General features: G+C 40.2%; 1 protein-coding gene across 1 annotated transcript in view; it reads right to left on the bottom strand.

Moving 5' to 3' along the window:
- Positions 1 to 12,992, bottom strand: part of DISC1 (DISC1 scaffold protein) — a gene marked incomplete at its 3' end in the record, with an annotated part of 181,905 nt that extends 168,913 nt beyond the window's left edge. Inside the window, exons 1-2 of the mRNA XM_080341259.1 lie at positions 12,003 to 12,992; positions 8,304 to 8,373 (exon numbers count right to left, since the gene is read on the bottom strand). Of these exons, the coding sequence (XP_080197385.1) occupies positions 8,304 to 8,373; positions 12,003 to 12,977 (1,045 nt within the window). The 5' untranslated portion in view covers positions 12,978 to 12,992. The remainder of the gene's footprint in view (positions 1 to 8,303; positions 8,374 to 12,002) is intronic.
- Between the last annotated feature and the right edge of the window lie 1,445 nt (positions 12,993 to 14,437).

The following is a 14,437-nucleotide window of genomic DNA, read 5'->3' as shown; positions in this document are numbered from 1 at the left end:
ACAGTCATTTGGCATATATTTTAATTCCAGATTACACAGAAGTTGCGTTACCATGCCATCTAGAAGTTTCTGTCCATGTTCAGTCATGTATTAAGCAGACGATAATTAAAAAGAGCAGGTGCATCTCCCAGTCCCTTAAAATGTTTATACAGTAAGGATAAGACAATAGCAACACAAACAGTTTCTAGTTGTTGGCTGAATTAATAGTCATCCAGTGGTCACATTGAAAATACAGACAATTTTCTTATCTGGAGTTAGTATTTCTAAAAAGTAAAGGAAATTAAGTCTGTCCTGAATATAAAATTGGGTTGCATGATTTTGCAAGCGCAAAGCAAGCAGATGGGCTGGGTAGCAGGAGAGCCATGTCACTCACTCAGTGGGTACTGTCCAGATAGCACATCAACACTTCTCCCGAGTTACACCCATCAGAACTCTATGCTTCAAACTGTAAATCAGCAAGCAAGCTCTTAGATTATCCATAACTGCTTTTTTGTTCAGATTTTTCATTGCTTGTTTGTTTGTAAAAGACTAGCCAGGCTGTCTGGGAACAGCTTGGCTGCATCATGGACTGAGAAATAGAGCCCAGCTACCAGAGGAGGGGTAGCCCGCAGTGTCAGTTTTAGACAGCAGATGGCCGGGAGTATAGAAAGCTTCCAAGCACATGGTATGCCAAAACTTCAACAATTTTCTTTTTGTCAAGCAGCTTCCAGAAACACAAGATGTAGCTGAACCTCTTCACGCTGGCCAAGATTTAAATAAATAAGAGAGCATAGTAGAATCCCGCAAAATACTACCACTTCCTAAAAATATTTAGGCTGCACAGTCGAAGTGAGACACGGCATGACTACAGCAGCTTGTCTTCAATGTTGGCTAAGGAATTAAAGATGCAGAAAACATGACTGGATTTTCAATGTGTGGGCATAAGCAGACCCACAGCAAGACCCTGATGTACTTCAAAGACACCCTCTGATGTGATGGAAACTGAAAAACAGAGCCAAAATGAGGGTTCGCACCAAAAACTCTTTCAAGAAGTTGCTGAAGATGCATGTGCTACATATGTAATACATGGGAGGAGAAAGTACCAGAAACATCTACCAGGCCTCCCTCAAGCAAACATTGGCTATTACGATATTCTGTTAGTATTAAAAAAAAAGTTTAAGAGTTTTCCAGCTGTCTACCTGACAGTAAGATATGGAATTTCAGACCTTTAAATTGTGCCTGGCCCAACTCCTGTCCCAAGTTTGTGATTTAAAAACAAAAGAAAACAACAAACAAACAATCAAACAAACAAAAAGGAAGAAAACCAACTACTACAAACATAGGCTGCACAAAAGGAAACAGCAATGTTGTTAGTGCTACTACTAGACAGAAGCCAGGACCAAGCATTTGAATGAGAGCATCTTGGTCTACAGTTTCAGCTAGCACCAAACAATAAATAGACACAGACAAAAAGTCTTATCTTTTCATTTCAAACTGGTGTCTTAAACAGAGAAACCCAGACAAGGTGGAAGAGTTGCAAGGCTTGTGTTGCTTATGCTTTGTTGCAAGGAAAATTAAGTCCAATTTATTCCTCACATAAGCACTTGCTTTCCTCAACCACCCAAACCCTTTTGTGGTGGTTATTTGAATTTGTCAGAGAAAGACAGGATAAACAAGATCCATGCAAAGAAGATTTGGGTTTGAGAATTTGTATAAGCCCTTCCCCCTCATCCTCTTAATAGCTTTACTGGAAAGTTATAGAAATGAAAAATGAAACCTGAGAAGACTTACACACAGACTTCAGGAAGCTTCTACAAGCTTCTGACCAAATAAGACTCTGAGAGTACAGCACAACAGAAAGACCCTATTTGTCCATCCATCCCAAATTCGTTTCCAACTCAATGGCCTGCAACTGCAGGTTACAAACTCCCAGTTAAGTCTCCTGCGTCCCAAAAGCTCTGCTCTGCCCCATCACCTTTTATTTAATCAGTATCCTCAGCTATTGAGCTTCACTCAACATACAGCTGGGTTTAGGGATTTTAATTCTACACATACACAATCTCCCAAAACAAGTACAATCCAAAGTAACACGTTCATTGAGAGTTATTTCCAGATGCAGCTTCTCCCTCAAATTCACTGTCATTCCTCAGGAAGAAGTTGACTTGCATTCATTTCTGTGTCCTGTTATAACAGTTATCTGTCAAGCAAGCATTTCTGTTCAAAAGAATAGAAGTACAGTAAAGCAGGGATTCTATCCAACCCTTATCTGCAAATAAGTCTTCCAGAAAAAAATAAACAAAGCAACAAAAACAAACAAAAAGAACCCACACCACTATGAACAAAACAACACCACCAACACCTACCTTGGAGACCAAATGGTTTCAAATGTTTAAGAGCTATGACCAGATTAAGAGCTATGACCAGAAATAACACTTTAAACCAGAAAAAAACACACTTTTTCAGCTTAAACTGCAAAAAGAAAATTTGAAAGATGAAATAACTGTACATCTGGCCAGGAGTTTGAGGTTATTGCATAATTCAGCATTTGTGAGTACCACAGACCTCCCTCTGAATACCATTTAACAAATGACATTTTCAACTCAGATATTAATCAACGCTATATTATTTTCTCTCTCTGCAGTTGTCTTAAAACAAATAGCTGGTTCAAGCAAGCAACAGCATCTCTTCTAGTGCACATGTACAGAAGGCTAACAGCTAAAAAGTCTTTCTTTTTCCTTCCTACACTTCTGATTAATGGAAAATGTGTGAAATGAGACTCCTCAACTCCTACACAGCATAGGGTTCTGTCCTTAATGCCCTGTAGATCCTGAGACATGGAAAGGTCAGTTGGTAGGAAGAGGTCTCAAAGAGCATAAGCAAATAAAAAAGAAACAGCATAAAAATACTATTTTTTCTGCAGAGCATACAATACGTAAGCCTATAGCAGCTCAACAACTCACGTGGCTCAAGCTTTGAGACCTCAGCTAAAATAACTGAAGGCTCACATGATGTTAAGTGTATCTACAGCACGAATTTTCACTGCCAACATAGGATAGGTTTTGCCATGACAAGCATAAATGTTTCTGTATTCTAGCTGCCATACTGGACTAATGAGGAGTTGCTCTGATCTACTCAGTGACCTTCACTTGAGAACCCTAACTCCAAATGTAACCTGATTGCACAGGGAAGTTACTATTCCCTACCGGCTGCAAGCAGTGAATCTGTACACTCACATTCCTGCATACAGGAATTAAAAACAAAAAGCAAACAAACAAAAATCCACCCCAAACAAACAAACAAAAAATCCCAAAAAACAACAACAAAAAACAACAGCAACACACCAAAACACACCACAGTAGTACTGCAGATAGATTTCTCAGTAACAAGAGGGCGTGTGAACTAGAAGTGGAGTTCAGCAGCACGACTCAGCACTGACACTTAGTTACCAATCCATTTGCCCCTTGCACCAGGTAAGGCTGAGGAGTTCAAGAAGCAAAGACCTGGAAAAGGCTTTCTAAACATTTGGGTAATAGATTTGCACTAAGCAGAATACACTTGCTTCCACTGCAAGCACAACTCCCACAAACACAGAAATATGCTGCCTTTTTTTTTCCCCTCCTGTAGTGTGTGTACCAGTGTGTTTAACCTTGGAGCTGTCAAGCTCCATCACGAAAAATGAGCCATGACAACACTCCAAATGATCCTTGGAAAATAGACCAATTTTTACTATATGCTATGCAAGGCAAAACATTGTTATCATATTCCCATGGTACTGTACCTGCTTTGAAAATATACAGTAATGTGGCCATCAAGAGGAGACCACAAGTAAATATAGAAAAAAATAAGCTGCTTCCCAATATTCCATCACCTACAAAACCAGAATAAGCAATAAAATATGTCACATCCCAATGTATCCTATTTAAAATTAAACCAGGACTGAGGAGGAGATTTGTCTCACTGAATATGCATTGGACACAAACATCTTGCAGTGAAGGTGCATTTGAAACAACCCACAGCTGCCCGGGTGGCACCTCGCAGCACTGTGCTCGCTCAGTGAGCTCCTGCAGATGGGCAGGAACATGGGACAGGAGGGCAGCCTCTGTCCCAAGAGAATGAGAATACCCCCCTGCATACATATGGCACTGCCACAACTTAACTGAAAAACTGTAGTTGTTTGAATGACTGACTGAAGCTCCTCTACAGCAACACACTAACCATACCAGGGCAGGTGTTCAAGAAGGCACAGCACAGATAAACAACCAATGGCAAAAGCCATTTCTGCTGTGCTCCACCCAAGCTTGAGAGAAGCAGGAAGATGGAACAAACAGATTCATCTGAAGAAAGGAAAAACTGGGAAGAAACAAGCTGAAGATTTAAACAGGCATTCACTTCTCTCCTAAATAACAACACAGGGCTCTCGCTCCAAATATCCCTTAAAAAAAAAAGATAAAAGTCATCACCTGTTCAGGAAAAAAATGCTAATTCATTAGTATGCACTTGGATAACATACATGTTCTCTAACAGACCCAAGCAGCAAGCATGTGTTCTGTGCTTCTGCCAAAGGAAAAAAACAAACATATCCTTATTCCTGAACTGTTTGCAACAAGGTATTTGTCCATGACTTTGTAGTGGGAAAAACTTACCTTTATTTCTGTGTCATTTCCTCCTCTCATTGCCACAACCAAAAACACAGTGTATCACTTTCCCCTCTCTGTAGGGGCACCACTTTACTTACACTTCAGTTTCAAAAGCTACCGTAAGCCATGGGAGCTTTCAAAAAGCTCTGGAGAACAGGAAAGCAGCAATGTTAGGCAGTGGATGCTTGGTTTTCCTTAAGTTGCCACATTTGCAGTGTCAGACAGCAGAAACTAGTCCTGAGCACTTTGTGGAGTGTTAAGTGCTAACACATCTCCCTCTCACAGAACTGCTGTTAAAAACCAAGCCCTCTCCTGCAAGACTAGATGGCTCTCAAAGAGCTGAGGTCAGAAAGTCTCTTGAGTTCTTGTCTGTGGCTGAAGCTGGAGAAGACCCTCTACCAATGAAGCAGTAACACATAGTTACACACAATAATGTATTTACTGACAATTTAGTTTTGCACTCAGGGGTACAGTCACCCACACACCTGCTCCGCCTGCCCTCCTTCCCTTATGTCTCACATGTTCAGGGCACTTTGCAGCTACTCGCATCACACTAGACCTCCCCTTTCCCTGCAGCACACCCAAATCAGCCAGACCCGCGCTACCACCATACACAGCGCTACCGCACTCTCTGGCTCCAAACAGCTCTGCTCTTAACAGAGAACTAGCTCTGTACTCAAACAAGTCCCCCAAACTACAAGGACAATTTTCTTTTTATTCTTATAGTTAAAATGTTCTCAGCCCTCCATGTACACCATGTCGGTTTCTCCCACTGCCTGATAATCTATTTCCATTTACACCCCACATCACAGCTCTGCACATTTAGCAACTCTATTCCCTGCTAGCAATATTTGGCAATAAGTTCCATTTAAAGAAGGCCAATTAGAAATTTCACTCAGACAGAAATTGGGACTGGGCCAATCTGTGAGTTCTTTAGTAAGCTTTCAAACTTCATACCACGCAAGACTTTGTTCTCCACCAGGAGCAGTGATGTAGCTCTAAAAGCAAAGGTGGAAAGCTTGACACTGCAAGATGGGATGGAAGGTCACAACTCTACTTCTTCTTGCACCAGTGCACCTTCTCTATTAAGACATTGAAGTGCTGGAGCAGGTCCAGAGAAGAGCAACAAGACTGGTGAAGGGACTTGAGCACAAGACCTATGGGGAGAGGCTGAGGGAGCTGGGGTTGTTTAGTCTGGAGAAGAGGAGGCTCAGAGGTGACCTCATCACTCTCTATAACTATCTGAAGGGAAGTTATAGCCAGGTGGGGATTGGTCTCTTCTCCCAGGCAGTCAGCAATAGGACAAGGGGGCATGGGCTTAAACTCTGCCAGGGGAAATTTAGACTGGATATTAGGAAGAAATTCTTTACAGAGAGAGTGATCAGGCATTGGAACGGCCTGCCCAGGGAGGTGGTGGACTCGCCGTCCCTGGAGGTTTTTAAAGTGAGGTTGGACATGGCACTTAGTGCCATGATCTAGTAAACAGACTAGAGTTGGACCAAGGGTTGGACTCGATGATCTCTGAGGTCTTTTCCAACCCAGTGGATTCTGTGATTCTGTGAGTCTTTCCCTGGAGATATTCTGCTCACGTTTCACAAAAAAAAAAAAAACACACACCACCACAAAACACAATAAACACCACCACACACAAACACTAAGCCAGTTCATATATGAGGAAAACAATGAAAATTAATTACAAAAAAATACTGGCAGACAGTTGTATCACAAGAGGAACAAAGACCAGTATGACAAAAAGTGGGTCAAAGACTAAAAAATGAGGAATTGATAAAAATGAGGAATTGATAAAATTGAGGATGCATGGTCACTTGTGTACAGGGAACATGCCATTTTCTGAGAACATTTGTGTGAAGATAGAGTTCCAGTTTTCAAAGGGATGGAGGAACTCAAGGCAAAGTCTCTCAAGCACCTCAGTATCTAGTCCCATATCAGGACAAATGCTTTCTGCCTGTATATGCTAGACTTAGCACAGCAAACAGCAATCCCACCTGTGGATGCTGCTCTCCACCTTTGTACTGTTGCCACTTCTGCTCTGTGCAAGCTGTGCCCACAACACCTGGTGAAATCACATTTCAGCGAGACCATTTTCCTGAAAGGAATTAATGCAAGACTGCAAACTGGCCTCCGTGCTACATGCCTGATAACTAGGTGTGGAAACTGAAAAGAGTAATTGATAAAATGATGATCAACAGAAAGATGGTCCTGTTTTGAAGAAACAAGACTAGCACTCAGGAAAACTACACAGGAGCTTTCTGTGCAAGGTTAGACAAGTCACCTTTTTCCACTGTGGTCAATGACTACATGGCATCGCATGCAGATGTCACACCTGATAGCATAAAATACTGCTGTCGGAGTGCCTGGCTGCCCAGAGAATCCCAGCTGGAATCTGTGGGAACCACAGGCACTGAGTAAACAGCTGTCGGGAAGTCTCCAACTGAGAACTCAACCCACAGGCACTTGAAGAAGAGCTATGAGTGTTGCACATGTAAAGCACACATATCAATAATGTCTATTTGACAGAGATTAAACCCATGAATATGTACAACATCCTCAGCTCTTCACATACCTAAAGTTTTTCCCCATTGGGAAATGCCACACTAAATATATGACTTGCAACAGTAGCAGACTTTTCTCCTATATATAGGCAGATCTTTAAGAGGCAAACAAAACCACTCTTGCAAAAGGCTACACATCTACTACTCAGACACTATTAAAACACATTTTCATAATCTTGGGGGACACCTTTGGGTGTAGAGAAACAGAGCCATGGTGCATCTGCAAAGTTTCACACATAAATTTTGAAAGGCAAACCACAAGTCTGACCACTCTCCAACCCCTAAAAGCTGAGAATAAAAAGTAGCAGGAAATAAACTACTTTTACCAGCCTTATTCTCTGAAGCAACCACACAGATTTTGCTGAAATGTTTGCAGAGCTTCCCAACCAAAGATCAATCTAGCAGGAAGAATTTAATCTAGAACCTCAAGATTATCAAAAGATCAGTATATGAAGACAGAGTACTATGAAAAGAAACAATAAGAAACCTGAGATCTGTGTTAATAGATGCTCTAACTATTAATGAGAACACATAAAGAGCTTATCAGAAATGCCAAGGCATTTGAAAAGAAATACAGATATTTGACAGCAGCTGTGTCACCATCATATTCCGTATCTGGTTTTGATTCAACTCAGTGGACATCAAGTTAATCCCACAGGACAATATCATTCACTTTCAAAATAGCTACTGACCTCCTTTATGTGTTTGAGCCATGCTGTAGTGTTATGACTAAATGTGGTAAGTAACAAAGCACACTGTCAGCAGCCAGCGCCTGTCCTTTCTCCCTTCAAAGCTTTCATTCATTTCTGCATTTTTTAAAGTCATGCTGCTTCAAAACAGCTGATCCAGATGGTGGATATTCAGATTTCAACCTTTCCACATGGTGATGTGGCTCAAGAAAATAAAAAACTGTTGCTACCTGCTGCTGACCTACTTTTTTCTTTAATTTGTTTCCTGCTATGCAACAGAATAAACAATACAGTTCATTGAACTAGTCTTCCACATCTGACCATTGCTACATAGCAAATATGAAATAAAATTAGTAGATGAAGGAGGGAGAAAATTAAAAACAAGCAGCATGATCCAGTAGGAAGTAGGGGGGAGCATCTCTCACCTCTATCATAGTCATCTTCCTCTATTGCTTTTTCTTGAAGCCTCTGTAGCTGGAAGATTAAGGATTTTATCTATGCAAGAGAAAAAAAAAATAAAGATAATTATTATGAAGTTGCTTTTAAACCTATTTAGACTAGGATGATATATATTTAATGGATTATTACTTCGCTAGAATGGCCCAATTTTGAGAGTTAGGCCCAACATTTAAGTGGACAAACTGATTTGGAAATCAGCTGAACTGCAGCTATGTGAGCCAAGCACGGCTCTAGTCCAAACACATACAGAGAATAACAAAAAATATTTCTTGAAAAGCAAAGAGATCATGTGATAGTTGGATATATTTCGCCCTTTGAATAAATCAAAGTAAGGATTATTAAAGTATTCTGTCAGCATGACATCTACTCCTGATCATATTGTACTCAACAGTGTGTTCTTGAGCCCATTCTAACAATTTTTTTGCCTATATGAGTTTTGCACGGAACAAATAGAGAATTTCCATATGCAAACCACTTCTGCTTCTCTAAGTTAAAAAAAGAAATGCAGTATGAATATTTTGGAACAGGTATGTTCATGTTATGGCACAGAAAGCTGTGTTCACATGCTGCCAATGAAGTTTCATTTAAATATAATTTAGGCTCATCTACATAACATCGATGTTTGCATTTTCAGAAATGTTCACATTGCAAATGCTAGATGGGAAAAAAAGCAAAACACCAAAAACACCTATACCACATAGAGCATGCCCTTCCACACCCAAAGAGAAACTTACCATAATGAAGCTTTATTTCAAAAGTTACCGCTTCTCTCTGTTAACATGAAGGGTCTGGACCAAAGTTCTGAATTTACTAAAAATTCATAAGGCCAGCTGTGCATTCAAAAGCCATTAAAAGTTCTTACTGTTAAAAGAATTTAATTAGAAGCTAGTCAGTCTTCTCTTCTTTGCCATGCCAACCACAGCCTAACACAGCTAAAGTTACAAGAATGAAAATTGTTTTCTTATTATATTTATACATGACCTCTACCAAACGAGGTTGGTGGAGCACTGGAACAGGCTCCCCAGGGAGGTGTCATGGCCCCAAGCCCAACATCGTTCAAGATGAGACTGGACAACACCCTCAGACATATGGTGTGAACTGTGTAGTTGTCATATGCAGGGACAGGAGTTGGACTCGATGATCCTTGTGGGTCCCTTTCAACTCCTATCCAAAGCCTGAAAGTACTTGGGAAAGCATTTTCCAACACAAGGAAATCCATACTTTAGACATCCTGCATTTACATAAGATTTCCCTCTTCCCTGAAACTCTTTCACATTTAAATCCCTATATTTAAACTCTCAGTTGCATGAAGAAAAATAGCTACAGCCAGTCAACAACTTAATAGAAACACTCTATCGTGACTACACAATCAACACACAAATTAGACAAGACATTTAAATTAATGGTATCCCTTCTAAATATGGTATGTGAAAGTGGACTAGTCAGAAAAGCACTATACAAATAAAGCCAGGAAAGAATTTTTTAAAATGCTTAATTAATAATAGGCTATAGGATCCCCTAGAGGAAAAACAAAAGCAAACAAACAGAAACATTGTATACATTCCCTTTCTCTCAAGGCTTTATTTTATTTTTCACATCTTGGAAGTCCAATCTTTTTTCTCTGAGGCTGGTGAGGAACATGTAACATATTGAAGGGAGGAGCTCTGAATCCTCATCATAAATTATGTTTTGTATTTTACACCATACTTTTGATAGAGTTTTAAAGAAGTCTGCAGTAGGAATAGTTCAAATAACACTTTTTTCATATATTTGATGTGTAACAGCCATCTGTACCCAGAGTACAGCTTTGCTGCTGTTTGTAGTGTTTATCCCATCACACATTCAGTGGCAGGTGAATCAAAGTCTGTTTGGGTACCACAGCCCAGGCATGCCCACGGCAAACCAACTGATGCTGTCACAGTAAAGTGCTTTCTCTTTGCAGGCTGGCAAGATGTTTGGAGCTCAACTAATCAGAGCTGCTTCAGCGTGGCATGTCCTATATCTGTACCATGTGATGACTACTTTCCTTTTTCCATGCTTATTAAAAAAATAAAAATCAGTATTGTCTTCTTTTCTTGACTACAGATGCCTTTGTTCCTTTCTGAAAAGTCTGAGTCTTGCTCATTATCATTACAATAGGAAGGTGCTTCCAATTAAACATACACAGCTGGCTAACCAAGGGCAAAGACATCAGAGGGCACAAATCCCCAATTCTCCATTCAATGAATTAGTGAATACAAAAATTAAAGATACCAATGTTTCTTTTGTGCCTATCAAATAAGACATAAAAATAATTTCCTATTTTGATTATATTATATATTCCTACATTTGCAGCAAATTGATTTCCCAAACCATCCTAGACTACAGGCACATTGTCACTCTAGGCTTGAGGCCAAAGAAACTGCTCCACATCAATGCATGCGAAGTCTGTAAATAACAGAATCTAGTGTGAGTCCTACAAGCATCCTCTACGAAAATAAGTATTAGAGAGCATCATAAGCCCAGTCAGATGTCACAGAGAGTAAAGTAAGAATTAAAGATTCTTGACATTCTGTCTTGCCCAGACAGCAGGGTTGTGCAAAGCCTCCCCATGGCAGTTTGTTTGACCAGGCCTAAAGACAATACGGTGCATCTCAGCAGGTACATCTGAGCTGAGAAATGACAAGAATCTGTTTTTTGAAAGGCATCCCAGAAACTCAGGACACTAGTGAGACACACACACAAAAAAACCCCACAAACACACTCACCCACAAAAACCACTACACCAGAAAAACCCCACCACCCACTTAGTACACCTTGAGCAAATTTGTGAAATCTATCATGTCTGCATTAATCTCTGGATTGTTGCTTCCCGCATGCGCAATAGGTACACTCAGAATGGCTTCCCTCTAATGCTCACTGCACCATTCCAAAAACTGTATTAAAAAAAAAAAAAAAGTATAACTGATCTTTCTTAAAGTTTCCCCACCCTTCTCCCATGAAGAACATAGTGAATGAGACTGTCTGTATATATGGCAGGTATACATGTAGGTAAACACACACGCAAAAAGAAAGACTCATGATTCAACAGCCCAGTACTCCTCTGAGGTAGAAGTAAAAACCAAAAGATTCAATTCCCAGTTTGCGTTAGAGCAGAGACTTGACGCCCATTTTTCTTCATGCAGGGAGAGCACCCATCTATTAGAGTACAGACTACTTTCATACAGGTGCCTCACTCCAAGAAATCTTTGGCTAAACTTACACATTACCAATTACAAAGTTTAGTGTTGTTAGGTCATGGTGCTTCAAGAAAAGAGTTCTTATCACTCCTTAATTTTGTACTACATATACCCCAAACTACAGACAAAACAGCTACCTGTGAAAGAAAATGGTATTGTTGAATTCAGAAACTGATGTGCGACATATTAAAAATGAGAGGATCACAGTTTCAGTAGAACACAGGAATCAAGTACTGCGACATCATCACCTTTTTTTAAAGAATCAAAAAGAAAGAACAAACAGTTCTCTTATTTTTATCATGCAGACTGCTACTGTAAACCTCTATGAACAAATGCTGCAAAATCCATTAATATCCCAACTCCTACACCAACTTTGACTTTGGCTCTATAAATACAAATGTTTTGAGGACGAGGGGGAGGAATCAAAGATGAAGTGACATTACTAACCTTTAATGCACTGCGATTACCAAGCAGGCAGTCCTGTAGCACTGGTTCATATTTCTTCATCAAAGTATCCCAGCGATGGTCACTAACAGTAAAGCTACTTTCATAGCCTGAAGTGACAGAAGAGCCAGCAGATGCTGCATCTGAGGAATCTGTAGAATATGAGAATGTTGCATCTGTATCCGAGAGAGAAACAGTCTCACAGTCCTGTAGTTTATCATTTGCTGTGGTCTCAGTTTCATATTCCAAATCCTCACCAGGCCTGGAGAAGCAATGCGAAGCTCCCAAGTCCTCACGAGTTTGTACCATCTCTTCTGGCTTCTGCAGATTTCCAGCAGTGTTGGGATGCAGAGCATACTTGGCTTCCTCGACAGTTGACTTGCCTTCAGCATCACTTACTGCAGAGGCCGAGTCCAGGGAGAGCTGTATGAAGCTGAAACTCGAACTAAAACTATCGTGTGCACCAACAGAACAAGAAACCACGTCTCTGTTTTGATATTCACAGTTGTTATTCACTTCTGTCTGATCCGAAGCATACATGTTTGCAGGCTTGCTCACTTGAGCACCGTGGCTTTTCTGCCGTGTACAGCATACAGCAGAAACATCTCCTTTGCTTGCTGTTGCAGAAGGGTAAACCCCAATCGCTGTGTTTTCTGACCATGGACTCTTACAACATGGAAGACTTTTGCAGCACCCTGGTGTGTTTCCAGTAGCAGCCAACGCTGTTACCCTCTTAGCAGGAACTACAGAACTATTTGCAACTGAACTACTGTGTAAGAATTCAAAGTTATCTTGGCACTGTCTGCATAGAGAGCAGTTCTCAAAGTCTCCACAATGCTGCCTGCCATGGCTGAACTCTTCTGGGCTGAACGGCTTGCAGGCACCCAGGGACTGAAACTCTGCCTGTCGCTGAGCTTCTGGCCTCATATATCCAGGTCTTTTTGCCAGTTTCTTTTTACGAAAAGAGCCTGCAGGCATTAAATGCTCCTGACCATCTGGAGGAGAGGGAGAGAAAAAAGTCATTAAAATGTTTCTGCAGTTTTCTAGGCTTAACATATCATAGCATCCGAAAATAATTTTTTCAGGAATTTCAAACAGCAAATCAGTTTCCATTTCAACAAAGCAAAGACACTGACCATACTGCAGGTAGAGGAGAAAAGTTATTGCCAGAGAACACTGTGTGCATTCATTCACTTTCTAAAGAGCTTGCACCACTTTTAAGCGAACTCGCTAACATAGCCACATCCATCAGGACACAAACCTGGGTACGATGAATCGTATCATGTTCCCTATTCACAGCAACTCCCTGAACTACTTCATTCTGAATTTGCTTAGCAGTACACTAAAGCACAGACCTTGTTCAAGTCTCTCTGATCCAGAATTATTTTCAGATTTACAAGCACATCTAGGATAGGACTAAATCTGACTCAAAAAGATAAGAATCATAATTACAAATAAATTTTGCACATAATCTGTTGTTGCTCATGGCCAGTGTCTTGTGTTCATATACAAGTTTTATTAATACCAGCAAGTGTTTCAGATTCTGCTTCCAGAACAGATGCAACCCTGTAACAGTCTGTGGCTGCATATGTCAGTCTAATGAGATTGTAAGTTTTCATTAAGATTTACTGTACTATTTGATGTCCAAAATGTAAAGTTAAAGTCCTGCATGCAGTACCATCAGTCCTAAAAAACAAAAGCCACTATATGTTTGCTAACATTACTGCAGTATTAACATCATTAAGAAAGGGCCTCTCCTCAATAGGTCAATTTCTCCATATACGCCTTACTTACACAGACGAAAAGACAAATTTGCTGCTTGCAGAGCAAAACAGAAAGAACCAAGATAAACAAACAAAAAACAAAAACAAAAGAGAGAGAAATAATATTAAAAGTGAGAGATGAAAATATGGTATCTTGTCTTTGTTTTCTGTATATTTCTACAAGAAGAAATTACGGGTAAAAGATTACGTGGTGACTACTTTCAGTTTCTTATGGATTCACTGCTAATCAAATGATATTCCATCCTTCTGTCCTGTACAGAATCAATGAGAATACAAGCTCTGCACCATCATCCATTTTGTAACACAAAAACATATTGCCCAGGCCTATTTGCCAGAATCTCTCTTCCAAGGAATTTCGTGACCAGCTGAATTATGCCCTCAATTAGCTGCCCTCTACTCACTGAAACAGAATCAAATGCCAGAATCTCAGGTGGTAGGAATACTGTAATCACCTGCACAGAAGTCTTTGAGAAACACAAGTTTCTGGGGGAAAAAAAAAAAAATTACATGCAATATATTTAATATTAATCTCTAATCACAACCCTTTGACCAGTTTACACTGACAGATGTGTATATAATCTAAACACATCTCAGCAACTCCTAACCCAGGTCTTGTACACATCTCACTAGAACAACATCCTATTCAAACACTAG

Source organism: Nesoenas mayeri (genome assembly GCF_963082525.1).
Source record: "Nesoenas mayeri genome assembly, chromosome: 3".
Lineage (NCBI taxonomy): Eukaryota > Metazoa > Chordata > Aves > Columbiformes > Columbidae > Nesoenas > Nesoenas mayeri.
Note: the sequence above shows the minus strand (reverse complement) of the source record. Positions and strands in the feature narration are given on the sequence as shown.